General features: G+C 46.1%; 1 protein-coding gene and 1 long non-coding RNA gene across 5 annotated transcripts in view; one reads left to right on the forward strand and one right to left on the reverse strand.

Moving 5' to 3' along the window:
- The window catches only part of LOC119125332, a 74,383-nt gene that overhangs the window by 38,454 nt on the left and 16,137 nt on the right, over positions 1-19,792 (forward strand). For all 4 annotated transcript variants that reach the window (XR_005098462.1, XR_005098463.1, XR_005098464.1 and 1 more), the window contains exon 4: positions 9,909-10,058. This is a non-coding gene — a long non-coding RNA (uncharacterized LOC119125332). The remainder of the gene's footprint in view (positions 1-9,908; positions 10,059-19,792) is intronic.
- On the reverse strand, positions 4,341-15,099 carry LOC119125327 (C1q-related factor). The gene is given in 3 exon segments (XM_037255679.1): positions 4,341-5,635; positions 14,008-14,266; positions 14,268-15,099. Coding segments are annotated over 3 exon segments (789 nt in total). The 5' UTR covers positions 14,618-15,099; the 3' UTR covers positions 4,341-5,455.

The raw sequence follows: 19,792 nt of genomic DNA on the forward strand, positions 1-19,792 counted from the left end.
ATAAGGCGCATGGAATAAATAACTCAACGTTGCTCAAACGTTAATGCAATCACAATATAGTAACACTCGAAATAGTAAAAACAATAACAATATATCAAGAACTCAACGTTGCTCAAACGTTAATATCACACAAAACACAAAATAAACACGTAAAGCTTACTGTAATAAATTAGTCCTCATCCACGAATCCATATTGGTCCATATATAAGGCTTTGGAGAAAATTGGAGGTTTTTAGGTGCGCCTTATAGTGCGGAAAATACGGTATGCCAACTTAGTCGTCAACATCACGCTCGAACGTAAATCCAGAAGCAGTACGTTACGGCCCCTTTAAGCTGCCATCATGCTGTTATTTGTGAACAAGCCATGCAATACAATAACAGACTAGCTTTAATGATGATGGTAGTCAATCTCTATGTAAAAGAGCCTAATGGGAGTTATCTCAAGTATGTATTCCGGCGTGTGTTTGTGCGCTCGCAAGTGTGTGACAGGCCACGGGAGCATATGGGACGACAAGAAAATAATGAAGTTGTCTTCTTGCACTGGCACATCTCCAGAGGTGGCGTGAATGTTCCCATGTGACACAACAGCATACAGACCACATGTGTGTGTTTTCACATGAACGTGCACAGCTGTGTGCAGTTACGCGCATTACTTTTATATATATATATATATATATATATACAGCCCTGGAAAACAAATAGGTGACCCCGCCAAATAAATAAACAAAGATGCCGGGGTTCCGTACCACAAACCTTAAAAATGACATGTTGAAGGGACTATTTTATCGATTCTCCATGGCGACACGCGTTCGTCATACATTCCTGTTGCGCCTCCTCCACACCTCCCGTGGTGGCGCTCTCCTGCCCTGAGCAGGTGAACTGAGACAGTGATGACGAGCGCGCCGCATGACCGTCGAGAAGCAGCGGGAGTGAGCTAGCTAAATTTGGCGCATTCCTACGTGCTCATAAACGTGCGAAACTTGTATTTAGATTTAGTTTACTCGTCACCCGCAGCAGCGGATTAAACATTCACTCAAAGCATGTAAACTGCTAGCTTAATGCTAACATACTGTACACCGTGAACACGCTAGCCACAATAAGCATAGATGTTAATTATAAACATTACAACAAATTCTAAACATCCAATACTACTGACTACTAATTATATTCTCACTGCGGGAAGGAGTTTAGTTGGGGACCTTCTCTGCCTCTCTTTGCTCTTACTAAACCAGCATCTCTTTCGAAAGAATCTGTTTAAATTTTGATTTAAAAAGGACAAAAAATGATGACCTGATCTCCTATTCGAGGTCTTTCGGTTTCTGATTTTCTCCTTCTGGACCTGAGCACTCCGCTATCGATTGTCTTCTCTCACGGACAGCAGTACAGGCCACATGCGTATCCTCGCATACGCTTGGCTTGCTATCGGAGTTCGGCAGCGCGAGCTCAATACCTCCCACGGTTCTAACCGGGGAGGTCAATTTAGAGATGAAGACGGCAAATAACCTTCATTGTTTGCAAGTTGGAGATGTACTCAGCAACCCTTAAGACAAGCGGAAAAATAACAACAGCAAAAATCATATGTGGGATTATGATGTGATAAATCAGCTCATTGGTACAAACATGTTAATTCTTTCAGTGTCTGAGCTCTGAGGTTTGATAGTTGTTAAATGCGGAAACCTTTTAGCCCAGTTAGGAGATTCTTTCCGTGGGGACACTCCAAAAAATAAAAGGGTCACTAATGCACTCAGTTTACTGAAGAAGAAGAAGCGCAGTGGATGTTTGTTTGGAGTGTTTTTATCTCGTCTTACAGTTTTTTTTCTCCGGAGATGCTGCGCCGCAACATGTGAGAATGGCGTGGTGGTGTGTTTGTGTGCGAGGGCGGACGACGGGAAGTGGGAGGTGAGAAACACTCAGTGCATTTCACGCTGTTTGCATCCACAGCTTGTAAACTAGATTTGGGGACACACATGTCGAGTTGAAAGGTTGCCCGGGCACATCGTTTGTGCTGCGTCCACCCCAATTTTTTGCCAGATGTTGCATTACTACTTACAAAACATTGAATTTTTTGAAGCTTTCTAGATGACACCAAATTTCCCTAAAGGAACAGAACGGAGACTCCAAAATAATTATGCACTGGGAAGAGGATACAACAAACGTGCCAATTTAAAAGTCTTTAAATGTGTGTATTTAAATACAACGCAATATCCATCCTCTGGGATTGATTATCTATTTTATTTCCCCGCAGAGCAGCTGCACTAAGTTAATTTTGTCACACAGCGATCACAGGAGGTGTTTTACTTGGTTTTAAAAAAAAAAAAAAGTGTGAAAGTGTTAATTGCATTTACTTCATCTGTCCACCAACTCCAGACTTTATTATTGGCACATTCTGACTCATCCGTTACCTTCTGCTTGGCTGCTATTGTGTGGATCATTAACTCATTGGCTTTCTTCGCTTTTTCCGTTAAAGCCCAGTGGGGGCACGATTGTGTAATTTTTGCGTAACTACGAAACACGGCATTGGTATAATCTGGGTATTTGAACACTAATGGTGCAGCAACACATGTAGACAGACAATACAGCACTTTTTTTTTTATCCTCTGCAAAAAATACCAGCCACGTCAGTCACGTACATCAGTTGAGTGAAACTCTTCTTCATTTGTCTGCATGACTGTATTATATTGCCACCTAGTGGCCAAATCGCACACACCAAATGGAAGCGTTTACAATTCAATACTGTGTGCAAACTTTTTAATCATTTCTCTGTGATTTGATTCAGGTTTTTAAAAGTACCGCTAACCCCCTTATAAAAACATAATAAGTTTTGTTGTATTTTGCTAGCTAGAACGGATTAATGTCATCTTTGCATTTCCAAGGCAACGCATTTTGCCTTTGCATGGAGCGGCTGCCTCTCCTCGACTGACTTCAGAGAGTATTTTTGGCGCACCCTGTGGGCAGGTGATGTTTTTTGGTGCCACCGTCTACACAATTAGTGCACCAAGGATAGAGAAGTGGATGAAATGATACAGCCGGCGAGCCACTCACTTCCCTTAAGAGCAGAATATTGCCGAGCCGTGTCACATCCCATCCCTGGCAGTCTTGAAGAATGTCCAGTCCTTGACGCTTGTCCAATCCAAGCTGCTCCAGCTTCACGCCAGCTAATCTCTCTTGACGCCTCACTCCACCTCCCCCCATGGGGGAATGGAAACAATCCGCCCCCACCTCCCTCTCCCAATTCAGCCCAAATGGGCACCAGTCCGTCTTCCTTATATCCTTATATGCCATCTAGGCTGTCTCCATTACTCCCCTTTGTGGCTTTGTCTTCTCTCTCCATCTGTCTTTGTCAGGCCGGATTGCAGTCGTCTTCTATCTGGCTCAATCTCACCTCTCTCCCCTGCGTTGCGCCTTTCGATGAGAACCTGCGATTGTCAAGTGAGCAATAGCCTTGGGGGCCCGCCAGCGAGAGTTGCTAAACTCGGAGGGCGTCTATCTGCGAGCACACCTTTTTGCAGTTCAAGAGCGGCTCACTTAGGCGGGAAAATAAACAGCGGTGTCTTTCCCTCGATACCTGTCGCCGCGTGTCTGCGTTAAGAGGCTGACATTTTGGGAAGCGCTAGTTAATAGGAGCCTGAGCACAAACAAGACCATTGTTATTTTAAACACAACTTTTTTTCAAGAGGCATTGTTTAGGCTCCAAACGAGATCCCCGGGGGGCCCGGGAGCCTGAGCTTGGGAGACCGTAAAAAAATGTGAAAATAAAAAATATATATATTTTAGTTCACAGTTGATTTTTAGTTTATTTTTTTTGACTGTTTTAAAAATCAGTTTTAAATAGATTTTAGAGTGGGTTTGTTATTTTTTTTATCCTTTTATGTTTTCTAAAAAATGTTTTAGTTTAGGACCTATTAATCGTAGCATTAGGTTGAGTTTTTACGGAGTATTTATTGACCGCAAGATGGAGAAAAAAAAGTCTAATTAAAACAATTCCAAGTACCAGTAATCCCAAATTAAATACATTTAAAATGTACCTTTTTAGTATAATTTTACAATAGTTCATTTTAGTACGTTCAGTTTTTTTCCGATTTATTTATTTATTTATTTATTTTTGGGGGGTCAATTTTCCTTTATTTCTTTAGTTTTCCGCATTGTGGCACCACAATTTAATTCCTGCATTAGTAATATATTTTTTATTCAGACCAAAATGCAAAGGTACACGTCATTATGTTTAATTGATGTTAAGTTTATGAGGAAATTTTCTCCCCTGTAGAAGTCCCTTCACCCAAAAATCTGTGACCTCCTGCTCCACCTATCTGTGCTCCAAGCATTCCCAAGAAACCATCCACTCAAAAAAATCCCATTTATTATTTAAATGTATTCAACAATTCCAAAAGATAAGATAGACAAACATGTCAGAATTCATTTACAAGCTTTTTTTTTTCTTCCCTTCTTCTTCTTCTTCTTCTTCTTGTCCTCATCATATCTGTTGCACAATCTCATCATGGGCTTGCTAAATAAAATATCATTGGCTGTAGCACAAAGGAAAACGACCGCGGAGAAGAGCACGGAGCTATGACGCACCACATGCTGACAAACACGCACTCCCGAAACAAACGGTCCGATCCTCCCGAGTGGGTCGGGCTGCCGTGCTGACTAAATATTAACACACGTGTGTGTCTGCTAATGAATGGAGGGCAATCGGTGAGGCTCCTTCACGTTTGCTCTTTAGCTACGGATCTGCTTTTGCTTGCTAAGCAGAACTAAAACATCTAGAAGACACTTTGATGAACCCCGATAGCAGCAGCCGGACGTGGCCGAGGGTGCGGTCGATATAGAGGAGTCGTTTTCCATACAGTGCTGAATGTTATTGGATGAACACAGAAGTCACCTGCCACTTCCATAACAACATCTCTCTTCACAAAGGGGACAAGGATATTATCGTGTTGTTTTTTTTGTTTTTCTTTTTTTTAATTATTATTTCCGTCAATCAGTGCAGGTTATTATGCATCGCTACCAAATAAAAACACAATCTAAGGTTTAAATTGCACGCAACGACACTACGGATTTCAGTCAAGTCAGCTGTGGAGAGAAGAGGTGTGACGGACGGACGGACGGACGGACGGACTGCGTTGTGCGATGGGGGGAAAAGAGGGATGGGGGAAAGGAGAGGATGAGACGCTGTTAGCGAGGAGCTTCCGACACATTGGCGCTTGGAAGGTACCCGCCCGGCCGGCCTTACGTGCCCCCCCAACTGTCCCCACTGGCATCTCCCGCTGTCCCCTCTGCCAGTGTGTCCAGGCCTCGGCCACAGCGCCCGGAGAAAGTCCGTGATGATGGAGAGAAGAACAGGGGGAAACTAGAAGGCCTTGAACACACATCCTCTCCACCCCACAACTCTTTCCTTCAGTCCAGCTGGACTGTCTTTTTTTTTTTTCTTTTTTTTTTCCGTCGGGACGTGCGCTCAATCGGCGTAGAGGATGAAGCCCGAGAAGGTGCTATACTTGTTGTTGTTCCCGCCGTGTGCTTTGCCGCCGTCCAGCTTGATGTAGACCTCGTCCCCGGCGTCTAGGTGGAGGATGACGCTGTTGGAGGCGTAGTCGTAGTTCTGGTCCGCGTCTTGGGCGATGGCGCTGGCCCGAACCTGGGAGGACAAACAGAGGAATTCATATGTACAGATTAGGAATGGTCAACTAGAAGCTGCAAAAACAAAATGCTTAGTAAGCATATCTGATGGACGTGGATGGAAGTGAAGCTTGCCTTCTCTGCCTCTTGCGAGATTTCACCAAGTAGTTGGCTGGTTATAGTTTTGCAATCTTTGGCTTGGTGCAATTATTATTGACCTCCTAACAAGTAGAAGTGCATCAAGCCAGTTAAGAGGAATAGAATTGAACCAGAAGATCATTATTTTCTCAATTGGGGTGGGGGGGGGGACAAACGCAAGCCCACTGTACATCCCTGAAAGTCGGCGGCAGTTAAATCAGCCCATTAGTCACTTAGTCAGGCCAGCCAGGTCGAATCAAAATCAATGGCTTTCTTGCATCCGCCGTATTTTCTCGTGGCTCATTATCAGCTCTCCGAAGACGGCGTTGCCGTGGCGGCGTGACTTTAAATCACAGCATTTCGAGCTGTTGTCAGACGGCACTGAGGATGGCCGATAATTACTCTCTTTCGAGGAGGCGGCCATATTGACGAATGTGAGGGAAAGGGATGGAGTTACTCCACGTGAGTCTCTTGACCTTTGGAATGTGTTTGGAATATGTTCTTTCAATTTTAGTTTTTAAACTTGAGTCAGTAGAGCCAAGAAAAGACAAAAAAAAAAAAAGAGAGAAGAACTCGAAGGTCCGACTGGGTCACAAAATTCAACACCAAAAATTTCTGGCAGCACTCCGCTAAAAAGCATTTACGTGTTCAGGTGACATATCTGTTTTGGGAGTCCTGGTGTGGGGGGGGAGTGCGAAAGAATGCGTTGCACAAATGATAAAAGCTTCTGCTTGACTGTCAAGTGCTTATTAAAACTTAATGTCTTCTTTCAAATTCAGCTTTTAGGCCATCACAAGAAATAAGCACAGTTGAGGATGAAAATTAAAAAAAAAAAAAAAACTCACCGTTATCAATCATATAAAATAGTTTGAGAGTTTCGATGGCCCATCACTTGTCGCCGGCGCTGTCTAAATAAAATGTTGTACTTTACTTTTGACTGTTTACTCGTCTGATTAAATCGGGCACAGCTCATATCGTTGCGCAAACAGAAGCCCGCCGTCGAGATCTTGCAACGTCTGCGGCCAGCCCCTATTATTAATAAGCCGCCGTGTGTCCCTCGCCATGCAAAGTCAACAGCGGCTTTTTTTTTAGAGTTGACCCCCCCCTCCGCCGATGACGACTTGTTAGGATTTGTCAGTTAAAATTGACTCTTTAGGTGATCATAAACTTGTTTGGGAAAATTGCCTGTTTTTGACAGTATAAGGTGGCATCAAACTAAAATGGCCGACTTCCTGTTTAATAATGATCCATGGATTCTCAAGACCATTTTGTGAATTCGGTCATAATATCTAGTAGGGCCATTTTCTTTATAATAATACGTTCGGCCATTTTGTCACTTGCTGTCGATTGAAAATGACATCGCGGGGTTCAGGTAACAACCAATGACGGCTCATCATTGGTCGTTGGTTGCCGGATTTTCAAAATGAGGGCCTCCCTGGCGTCGACGCGCACGCCCAAATTTTCCCCGACGGCACTCTTATGTATATTTACTTCTGTCTCCCCGCTCGGCATCTTTTTATCTCGCCTCAATGGGCTAAAACTTGTTCCCGGGAATAATGATCAGGAAGGCGCCTTGTTAAAGAGACGGGGACAAAGCGAGGCCGAGTGGCGGCGCGTGACCTTGACGCCGCGTACGGCGAGCGACTTTGACAAGGCAAACAGAGCGTGAGCCCGCGAGGCTGGCAAACGAGGTGTCAGCCCATGTTGTCATCGCCGGCGCGTCGGCATCCGTCAACATGATGCCTTTGATTGAATATTCGCTGTGCGCTCGGCCTTAATAGATAATGCATGCCGCGTGTTTCTTTCGCTGTAAAGGCACTTATCAATAATGACTGCTTGTGTGAGGCGAGGGGGGGCGGAGGCGGGTTTTATGGGTCATCTTGCAGTACAGTTTTGTTTTAACAAATCTCTAATTATGACAATTTGAGGTTTGTGGATAGGAAGGAGGAGGTAGGGGTGAAGGTTTGACAGGGTGGGAAGGGCTGATTTTACGAGACAGGCTTTGTCGGTGTGACAAGGACGCGTCCCCCCAGGCGTGTCCGACGGCGCTTTGTTGACTTGATGTCGATGCTCCATTTTGGCTCGACGACTCTATTGGTCCTCCTTAAATCAAAGCGCACCGTTGCCTAATTGTGTTTGAACGTTGCGGTCGTCAGCTGCATGCTTAATCGCGCCGCACGCACGCACACACAACGGCGAAGAAGCCCACACTCAAATGAGTCACAATTCAAAAGCCGTGTCGAGTATTCCGCCTTTACAATGATGCCATGCTCATTTCATTAGAAAGCGAATGACATCACAAATCACGTTAAGTACAGTCGCTTATATCAAAGCTCAGATGGGTGATTGTTTACACAAACATAATTTTTACTGTTCATTTTAAATTATTAATAGATTTCTACACAGGGGAGCTGTTGTAACTTGCTCCATTAACATGTTCTAGTCTCGCTAGACAATCCAATGAGGTCCAATATATGAGTTGCTATTCTAATATTTTATTTACTGAATGTATACTGCAGTAGCTCGGCTTTTACCGAATTGAATTTGTGCTAATAAATCAAATCGATTCGATATTGGAATTAATTGCATTCACGCTTTTCAAACTCCACACGCTGTGAAAAACGTGAAATTGTTGTACGTCTCGAGGCACCCAATTCTGAGAACATCGATTCGTGCTCCCGTGTCGGAAACCTTCCCAAACGTTTCAAGCGTGAAAGCAACTAAAGCCGCCGGGCACGCCGATGGAATCCTGACAACACGAACGCTCGTGTCGGGTTTATTCGTCAGAGGAGGCCTGATTGAAAACATGACAAGAGGAGAAAAAGCGTTAACGGGAGATTTGCCATCTGTCACCGACAGAGCAGGAGAAGAATTAATTTCGCCAGCTGTCTCGTCTCCAACTGCGGGAGACTGACCGATGTTTACCTGGCCACTTCGTTAGAAGAGCCAGTCCGCCAAAGAGGCGTCAGGAGAGCCTCGTCAGCGGCGGGAAGCGAGAGAGGCTGCAACTTTGACCCCGCCGTCCGGTCTGAGCTCCCTCCAGCCCCGCCCTTCGCCCCTCTCGCTCGTCTGACTCATCACTTAATTAGCGAGCCGCACTGTCCGCCTCGAGCGCCCACACCCAATATGCAACGGTGGCTCTCAGCGGAGTCTAAAAACAGTCAAAGTCGACCTTTTGTTCACTCGGATGACTTTTTCTTTAGCGGCCTTGTGATTAACCCTGCGAGCACCGCACTTCCAAAGTAAAAATATACTCCAAACGTACGGCTAACAACTAGCTGTATTTTTCTTTAATTAGATCAAACTTTTTTCTGCTGGCCTTACTTTAATTTGTTTTGCTCTTTATTACTAGTGCCAGAATAAAACTGTCGGTCATATTGGGTCCATCCAAAAAAATAAGAGGTGGGCACATTATGCAGACTGTGAGTCATGTGACGCCACCGACCGACCGACTCGACGCCGCCGACCGACTCGACTCGACGCCTCCCCCGTGGAGGAATAAACGGATAATTGTGGCTATCGCTGACGACTGAATTCGGGGGATGGCGGCTAAATGTCAGGGGCGTGGGGAGCGATGGCGAGAGAAATGTTTGCATAAGGTAGGCTGGCGGGCACTTGTCTATCTCCCATATGGCCCTCATTATAACCAAGGAGCCTTGTGAGTCAACACAGTCGAATCCTTGACTCACGCAGCCACGGGAGACGCTCCTGTTTTAGCTTTTTTGGCTCTAAATGCATATCCACTACAGGATTCTCATATCCCTGCTAAAATATTCATTTGGAACACACAAACAGCAAAGTTTATGAAACACAAGATTAAGAGTTGCTGCCTAATGGCTCTTTGAATCCATTCATTGCATATGCGGCGTGGCGCCGAGGTTGGCAGCACGCAAGGTGGGCGCCCGCCGCTGTGCCCAAATTGAAAAATGTTCACTTCGGGTGAAGCAATCCAATAAGTAGTAAGTAATGAGTAATCCAATAAGAGAAATGTTGGCGGGGTAATTTCAGAGTGACAACAGCAAGATATTTTGGCAGTGAGAACAGCATGGAGGTGAAACTGAGCTCTTATTTAATATTTGTAATTTTCTTTTGGGGATCAATCCAACACCTGGTGAATTTTCACTCCTAAGGCTTTGGCCTCTTCTGTCTTGCAGGTTGCCAAACTGCTCCCTGCTCGGTTTGAAGTAGACCTTGATGTGACCTCCATAGAGCTTCCAGACGAGCACCGGATTCTGTTTTTAGAATATGCACCAGGCTACTTCCGGTTTGGTCACCTAGCAACCAAGCTTGTTCCCTCCCATGTGGTAAGTGAGCTTCAAACTAAGTCCCGCCTTAGCCATTACAAATGTGTTCTCATCGGCGTGCAAAGGGGCGGGGCCAATGGGGATGTAATAAGACTCTAGTCAATATTTAACAAGCTTTGATAGATTTATCAGTTATTAGCAACACGTGTTTGGAGGCTTTGATCAAATCCTCCATTTTTTTTTTTTTTCCTCTCTGATGTTTGCGCACAGCAACATGGCGCCGTCCTGACATTTCCACTTCGTGCCGTACTTCCTGACAATCTTCATTTAACAGCTCTCGTGGCTAATTAGGCCCCAAGCTCTAATGTTCCACTCGACGGAGTGTCAGCGGCGCCGTCCAATTACGGAGCGGATGGAGGCCAAAGGTCCGCCCCCGTTGCGGTGCGCCGCGGTTGCGTCGCATGTGGGTAGAAATGCCGTAAAAAGACGACATGGACACACACGACTTCTCACGCAAGCGATCAATACTGAGACTGAGGCTCGAGTCTCTCGCTCGCTCTCAAGCCCAGTCTGTCCATTTCAAACAACCTCTTTCTGTTACACTGGCAGGAAGACACACAGAGGCCTCTCAGTACTCATCGGCACCAAGAATAGCAGATCCAAACATTGCCGGAATGCTAAAATCAATCAAGACTTGAGGGGACCCAAAAAAGAGAGAAAAAAAAAAACTCCCAACATGCTTTCAAAATGTCTCTTTTTGTCATCTGCCGCAAAAACATATGTCAGCCACCTGCATCCAGATGGCTCCCGCATTCGCATTTGGCTTTCGCGTATCTGTGTCTCGTTTTTTTTTTCCTTCACCTGAACGCACAACAAAAGGGGATAAAAGAGGGACCCCCGAAGGAGTAGCTCATTTGTGCCATGCTTCAAAAAAAAGAAATCAAACAGAGCAGGATGCATCACGATGATGCCATTTGTCAGCGTAGTTTTTTTTTTCAGGAAGGGGGGGCACTAAAGGAGAGATGGAGGGCAGCATGCAGTTGGAGTGTGCTTGGGTTGGGGGGGCGGGGGGCGCACGCGACCACGAGAGGGAGACTGCGGCGATAATTGCGAGGGAAGCGCCATGTGCACGAAGGACGTTGAAGCTTATTAAAGGAGGAGACAGTGATTATTCACCACGGCCCTCCGGAGGGGCCGACGCTCCACTCGTTGCTTTTAATTAAGTCTCAAAGTGTTTTTGAGGAATAATAACAATATTAAGAAAGGGCGGGGGCGGAGAAGTGCAAACACATCCTGGATCTTGCTCGCATACCTTTTAATAACATTTCAATTGAGTGGGTGACACAGCCGTGTCTTTTTCTCTTTTTTTAAGACGTCGTCGTCGCTTCACTATGTTCCCCTCCGGAGCCTTTTTACCCCCGAGTCAAAGCAGAGCATCGATTTAGGATCGCTCGGAAGGTTTGGAGTCAAAGAACGGGCGCCGGAGGAGCCCAAAGATGGCGAGGAGGAAGAGGAGAGGAAATTGGCTCTGCTGAAAATAGATTTGTTTATCTCCCAGGAAGCTGGAGAAAAGTTACGGGGACAATGGCGCGGTTCTCTCAGATGGCTGAAAGTAAGCTTTTGAACGTTGTGTCGGGAAGTAATGGGCGCAGCGTTTCGCCGGGGTGAAACAGCGCTGCGGGCCATGCCAAGCCCGCCGCTCCACTGCAGCCCAAAGATGATCAAATAGCGGTACACTACTCTCTCCGACTCTCTCGTTTCTTGTCACCGCACACAGTGCGGCTTTTTTGCTGCCTTAATGAGCCGAGAAAGGTTCTAGTACGGCCCCATGAGCTCCACCTGGACGCCCGGAGCTCCATTAACTAATCTGGCCCAATGTTTGGAACCAGTCAGCATCAAATGTTCAACCCCAAAAGCCTCTTGAGCTCACCACCGAAACCCAGACACACAAATGGTGGCGCAACACATGTAGACAGACAATCCTCATAGGCCTATATTTTTTATTTATGTTCATCAGCAGCTTCCTGAGTCTCCATATTTGTATTATACTGCCCCCAAGTGTAGTTAAGCATGAAAGGACAGACAAAGACAAACACTTTCTACTTTATTAACATTGTGTAGGCCTCTAGAGACGCACGCAACGTGTGTGTATGTGTAACTTAAGTACCTCCGCAGCCCCCCCCCCCCCCTTGGGGAGCTCAATATCGCAGTAACAGAAGGTGTCTTAACTCCAACATATGTTCTTCCTCCCTGATTATATATCAACGCGTTCACGCCCTGGTTGTTAAAAAAAAATCACCGTGGAGTGAGACGTTACGCAACCCAGGCCACCGCGTTGTGAACTTGACGAGGGTGAAGGAGTTAACCTCTACCTGGCTGCCTTGATAAGCGGGGGGGGGGGTTCGTGCCGCAGAGTTGGTGGCGCTCGTTAATTCAGTTCCAATTTGCAGACAAAGGCAGCATCTCGAGACCTCGGCAGACCTCCTGCTTTGTTCTAACCGTGTTGAGCAAGTTGTCATGACTCATTTGCATATCCAACTTGGATAAAGTTACTTAGAAAGAGTTGCATATTGCACAGTACACAATAATTTTGCGGTTTTGCCTAAACTTATGACAAAACATCTTTTGCGGCGGGCATATAGACTTTTAGTGAGTGACTGTAAATTATATTTACATTACGCACACAATGATGCTAAGATACTGCGGTGCTGAGCGTGTGCCACTTTATTAGGTACACCTGCAAGGTCAAATGAGATCGAGTACAAGACTGGCACTGCCAGAAACTTGAGCAATAGCTTGGCTTGACGGGAGGCTCAATTCAAGCGAAAAACCGCAATAAAAAACACATATTGTACATTTTAATGACCTCAGTGTAAATTAAAAGTAAACATTATTATCTTTGTAAAAGCAATTTTTTTTTTCCAATACAGCTTTTATTGGAGCTTATGAAAATGTCTAGAAGTCGCTAATGAAGAGTTTAAAATGAGCTCAGCTTTAAAAGCTACGCCATCCTATTTCCATAGTGGACTTTTTTTGAGGGGGGGGGAGTTTTACGTTGCATTTTATTTGTCCTGTTTGTGCTTCAAAGTGTCTGTTTTTGCAGATTTATTTCGAGTGCATTCAGTGTCACGTCCACCTTTTTTTTTTTTTTTAATTCGCACGGCCACATTTTACGACAGGAGCCTTGACAGAGTGCGAACTGCGCGGCAAACACGCACATTAGTGACCCGAGAGGACCCCTCAAATGAAATTAGTGCCTCGTAAAAGTGATGCATACGAGCCCGAGAATAGCGCACATGGACGACGGATGCCATTTACACGACATGAGAGGTTTCGATGTACTTAACGTTTTTTTTTTTTTTTCTTCTAGGCGTTAATTTTAATTTCCCTGACGCGTAAGCCAAAAATAACCTCCTAGTGTTGATCCCAATAAATAATGTCACAATGAAGGGAGGAAAGGTGTGGATAGGCGCTCTACTGTGTGTGTGGGGAGGGGGGGGTGACAATGTCAGGACGCATCATATGTGGGGGGACACAGTTTGCAACCAGTCAACATATTTTTATCTCCGGGCAAGCCGCATGCCACAGATGTGCGCTCTGCACGCGACCATGGCAATTATACACTCATGGGACATTTTATTAGGTACACCTGCACCCAGCTAATAACATCAGATAAATTATATTTCTACAAAGATGATTGTGTATTTTTTTTTATATGGTTTGATTTAGTAGGAGCTGTTTATTTGGCTGGAAATATGATTTGCTATTACTCATTTTGACAGTTTTGAAAACGATGAGGAAAAATACAGAACTACATACGTGATCATGTCAAAATTGTGTTTTTGGTTGCAGGGATGTCTAATTAACCTTAACTAATTATGTCAGTAAAATATTCAGACTAAAATGATTCTTATTTGGAAAGGCAGATAGAGGGCAGCTGTTGTGTTGGAAGTGATGGATGGCTTCAAGAAGGCGAGGCAAAGACTCGGACAAAAGTTGAAGCACTCACCTGTCCGTTCTTGCAGAGGTCGGCCCACATGCTGGTGCCGTCGCCTCCTCTCATCAGCACGTGATAGATGAAGAAGTACGTGCCCGGAATGCTGCACACAAACTTGCCGGCGATGCCGTCGTAGTTGTTGCCCAGATTGGTGACCACGTCGTCAAACTTGAGGATCTCGTAGCCCTCGTGCGGGTTCTTGAGGCCGGCGTAGAAGGCCACCCGAGGAACCGTGCTGTAGGTGGCCGTGCTGATAGCTCCGTTCCCCCCCCAGACCCAAAATCCCAGTCCTTCCCTGGTCGGACCTATCCCCCGGAGGCCCCGCCGGTCCGGGCGGGCCCGGTTCGCCGGGCGGCCCCGGCGGCCCCGGTTTCCCTGGCCTGCCGGGCTTCCCCTGCGGGCCCTGCAGGAGCGTGGAGGGCGGCAGCACGTTGCCGTGGTCGCTCAGCGCCTCCGCCTCCGCTTGCAAGCCGGTGGAGCTGGTGCTGCTGCTCGGGGTTCCCTTGTTCAGGAAGGGGTCGCACACCATCCGACAGGTGCCCAGCATCTCATAGTGGCTGGGGTCCGTCCCCACGGAGCTGACGAGCACGGGGATGAGTACCACCAGGACCAGGACCAGCATAACCCCCACGGCGGCCGCCACCAGGGTCTTCCTCCCGATGCTGAGTCGGGGAAGGGGCTGAGCGGCCAGCGTGGATCTCCCGGGGGCGGAAATGGTGACCGCTTGGTGTGGGGAGCCTGTCGCCGAGGAAAAGGACCCGCAGATCCTGAGGATGGGCGCGATGGCTGGAGCGGCGGGCGCGCCAGGCAGAGACCCTCATACACTTGGACGGAGCTCCCGGCTGCGCTCGGTCGGTGGCAGCGCACGCACAAACCACTTTGAGGAAGCCGGCGTGGCGCGCACTGAGCCAGACAGTCAGCGCGCACTTCCAAACACTCTCTGACTTGTGAGCGGAAGACAGAAGGATGCGAGAGGGAGTCTGCAGGGATGGAGGGAGGGCGAGAGAGAGAGAGAGAGAGAGTGAGAGAGAGAGAGAGAGTTGCGACCACCAGATGTGTGTTGTGTGTGCGGTGAGTTTTTGAAGCTGGATTCTCAGGCTTGGATTCTTATAAGGTGCTAGCAGTGGGTAATAACCGAGTGAGAGACAAGAGTGGCTCCATCCCCTCCCTCCCTCCCGTCCTCTCCTCTTTCTCTCTCTCTTTCATCACTCACTTCCCCCTTCTTTCTTCAACTCTCACCTCGGTCACCACCTTTCTCTCGTTTTTTTTGATTTCCCACTTTTGTTGCTTCATCGTCTCAGCAGCCTCCAGCTTCTAAAAATAAGGACAGAGCCACACGCGAGGAGGACCTGATGTGGTTCCGTGTAAACATGCCGCATATTTGTACTTAATGTTAATAACGAGACCTGCGGGCAGCTATTAAGGGCCCTCGTGGCCTGTAATTGAAGTTGAACGTGAAGCCGCCTCAGAAGTGGATCGCAAACGAGTCGCCCTTTGCGTGAAATGTCAATGTGATGTATCATCAGAAAAATCGCTTATTATATTTTCGTCCTCTGTCTTTGTCGAGAATTCCACACTGAGAGATGGACAAAGCGGTCGAGGCATTGACAGACAGAGCATAATTTCGTGTTGAAGGTTATAAACTTTTTTTTTTTTTAAGGCTAGCTCTTCCGGGACCTCCGACATTGACGTTGTGCTGAAGTTATCCCTTTGCTCAAACGGGCTGACATCTCCTCTTATTGGCATCTATGATATAGATTTTCAGGTTTCTATCAAATTAAGGCTGCCGGGGTGTGGGTGGGAAAAAAAATCTATATGCAGCAGTAATGTTATTTGGATGATATTTTCATCCTCTGGGAGTGACACAAAGTAAGAAGGAAGCAAAAAAGATGTTTGCTGTTGTGCGGCGGTTGCTGTGGTTAATTAGACAAACGCACCATGGCAACATGCTAAAAACAGATTTGGTAGTTATGTTTCAAATAAATCCTGCAATGGCTGTGTAACCGTCGATCATAAAATGCATATTATGGAATCTGTTTCCTCCACAAAGATTAACGTAGATGCACTATAGTGACAATTTTAGATTTTGTTTTTGCATAAAAAGAAAAGTCAATGTCAATGAGCTGAAAATTGAACATGCATAGTGTTATATTGTCAGTCTGCAAGTGTTGCTGCATCATTTGTGTTCAGATAAGCATAGTAGCCACATGCCGGTGTTTAAATGGCCAAGTTCTTCCCCGTCCAAGTATGAGTTTATGGAACTTGCTTTTGTGCATTGGAAACTATAAAAGTCCCTCCTGCCAACTCCTCCAAAGTTGGAAGCAATTGTTCAAATTGGACAAGGAGTCCAGTCAAAGCGTTTATTGATTCATTAATCGATTAATGGGGTGTGTTTCAAGGCTTCCTTCATCACAATTGGCATTTTCAACGCTGACGTCAGCACATTTTACAGTTTCTGGCCTCAGCCTTCGAGCGATCACAAGTTGGACAAACATACTCTTGGCTTCTCTTCCTGAAAATCAACATGGACTTTTCCTGGCTGGCACCGGCCCGCTGGACTGAACTCTTGCGACAGATTGAGACGGATCAGCCGTTGAAGTTGTCTTTGTACGACTCGTCTCTTCATCGTGACCAAACTATCAAAGCGGTGCTTCGCCGCCGGTCCGTGTCTAATTTTCTCGGTGAGCAAATATCGCATCGCAACGTCCTCTTCCAAATACCCGTCACACAGCAGGTGTGCCTGCAATGCATATTTACCTTATTGTTTTAGTCCTCATAACGGAGACGGAGTTTACCTATATGAGGAAGCACACAGGCCGTAAATTGGTTTTACGGTTTGTTCAAGGAGGGGAGGGGGGAGAGGGCGATGGCGGCTGTTTGCTCCCGACACCTGCTGCCTGGATCTGCCAGTCACATCGGCCAAGACCCAAACCGCAATCTCACGAGCAAAGGGATCACCGCGAGGGAAGAGGACAAACTAAAAGACAATGCAGAAGAATGTCGTTGCTGAGTTTCGCATCATCTCTGATTTAATAGAAGAACATTTTAGCTCATTTTTTGTTCACAGGGCGCAGTTGTGATTCAATGACTAGTTCCAGATTTGGCCCATTGGGCACCGCTGGCGTTTTGCGAATGTCTCCGCTGTCTTTTTGACACCTCCAGCTCAGTGGGAACAGTGTGGTTGCGAAACCCGGCTGTGTCGTAATTCCTGAAGTCCAGCCTTGCACTTGATCTAAAGGAAGGCAGGAAGTTAGTCGATTTATTTTATTTTTTGTGTACTGTGAAGACACGGCAGTCAATCAATGAGCGGAATGAAAGAAAGAAATGGAATAAAAGCAACAACAACAAAAAGCAAGAAATCACTACGTCAGTCATCCGAAAGACTTTCAAAGCCCGACGTGCTGTTGTTTTCCGCGCTTCCAAAAGAGGCAGGCAGAGGCAGAACAAATGTTTCAGAAGGTGCACAGGGGACAGAAAGCACAAAACACGTGCAAGAGTCTTCAAGGATTCCATTTTTGTTTTTTAGAAAGAGAAAGAGAGAAGTTTAGCAGGTCAAAGAAGCAAAACAACATCACAAGCGGGCACAGTCATCCGCACTCTGATTGCTTCCCTTGTGTCGCTTCTGCCCGCCGCCTATCAAAGAGCTCCTTTCACGAGAACACGCTAGGGGAGGGAGGGCACCAGTGGCGAGGGGGGCAACACAACACAACACAGTGGGCACCGCACAGGAAGTCAAAACAGAAGATGAGATCGAAGATGCATTCGTGGGTGTGGAGGAAGCAAGCGTTCTCGCTTTACGTACGTTCGTACTCCTCTGAGGTCCCAAACGTGCTGGGAGATGTTCGCCTCAGCTACACTTGCTAAAACCAATGTATTTATTTGTGTTATTTTTAGAGCGGAATGAATTTCCTCAAAACAACACAAATATTCGACTGTCTCTTTGTACAGTTTTAACAGATAGCCAAAAAAAAAGTTTAATTTTTTTCCTGCTTTTAAACTCAAGATACTATTTTTTTTTATTTTTTATTTTATTTTTTTTATAAAGTCATTCAAGTAATATTGTCCCAATAATTTTACACAGTAATGTGCGTTCTGCTTGCATACTGAGAAAATTAATATGCATTTGCCTTACGCTCGTTCTGCCTCAGTAATTTTTGCTGACTTGCACAACATCCAGGTAGTGTCCAGAAACAGTGAAGGACGCCCCCCCATACACACACACACACACACACACACAGATGGCCGTGAAGCTGTGTAGTAATCTGCATCCATGCATAGATCAAGCGTGATGTCTGCCTTGTTTTCCAAAAGTCACGTGACCGTGTTGCCATTTTGGCGAAGAGACATAAAGACATCCGTCCCGAACTTGTTCAGTCCCTAAAGATGTAATTTATGGTTCAATTTAGATGAAGGGAAAGAACTTTGTTCACCTGACAGCCCTTGAATGCTTGGTAGAGTTGCTGGCAGCTGCCAGGGAGATAACATTGTCAGAGTGTTTATTTTGTTCAGCTGCCCTCCCTGGTGCTTTTTGTGTTCTTATGTAGGCCATTACTTGTGCTACTGCCTCGAGGTTTCAGTCAGCTACCCAGAGAAAGTGTAAGCTTTCGGACCCGGTGGAGGAATGGCGGTTCATAAATAGTTGGGACTTCAGCACGTTCAGTGAGAGTGGCGGCTGGAGAGTTGGCAGTTTGCTGGCAATGAGTACCCCATTTTTGAAAAATAAAATAAAATACCCCAGTCAAAAAACTTGGGCATTACGAGCCTGTTCTCCAAATAGGCCCCAAGTGTGCTTGCCTCAAGCTGTTTTGTCTGTACGAACAACATTTAAAACATTATATATTATAAACATTATAATATTTAAACCCCAAAATGTTTAACAAAACCTTGTGATTTTTATCAGAAGTCCAGTAGCTTAATGCTAACACAAATGCAAAACACCATCAACTGGCTAACAAAAGTTAACATAGACAAATACGTTCCTTCTCACATCGAGCCGCAACACATACAAATATAGCATACAAAAATACGCTAAGACTAGATAAACGATATTATGTTTTCTAATGCTGTTTGAAATTAGCATTAGCAGCTAGCTACGAGAGAAACTTGCTACCGAGCCGCTAACTAGCAGGGCTAGCATCAGTGTGGACACATGGTAGCACTTTTTGAGTTATACCCTGCACCACAAGGTTGTTGTTAAAAATGCGAACTATGACCTAAGATGTCCACAAGGCCGTTTTCATTTGTCGGCCTCATGTGCGTGTTGTTGTTTCGTGTTGTTACATTGTAAGCTGATTAGCGCCGTAAGCTCCGAATACAAACTCTTGCAATATTTATGACTTAATGTAGTGAAAAGCGACCGCGTCGAGGCTCGCCTTCACGTCGTCTTTTCCCCTCAACTGAGCGGCAAAAAAAGCCTCGGGGAAGTCGCTCTTTAACCCTTTCAGCGAGGAGAAAGTCGCTGATCCAGGTATCGCCATAAATGCGCCACATCGAGCATCCACGTGTGATTCATGCGCGCGTCGTCGCCATCTGCCTCGCCCGCGGCGTCTGTTAGCTCGCCCGCTCTCTCGATTCTTTTCCCCCTTGCCGCCGTCCAAATGACGGCGTGACCTTTCTACCTGGGCCAGCGCCGTGGCGTCGGTCACAGCCGGAGCCCCAAACTCATCTCCTCGCTAAACGCTCCACGTGGCGGCTCTCTCTCCCTTAGCTCACGCCTCTCTCCATTTTCCCACCCCGTCGTGAGGAAAGGTCACACTTGTGCTCGCATGTGATTCATGATTAGCGGCAGTTATTGTTC

The sequence above is a fragment of the Syngnathus acus genome, chromosome 8 (genome assembly GCF_901709675.1).
Source record: "Syngnathus acus chromosome 8, fSynAcu1.2, whole genome shotgun sequence".
NCBI lineage: Eukaryota > Metazoa > Chordata > Actinopteri > Syngnathiformes > Syngnathidae > Syngnathus > Syngnathus acus.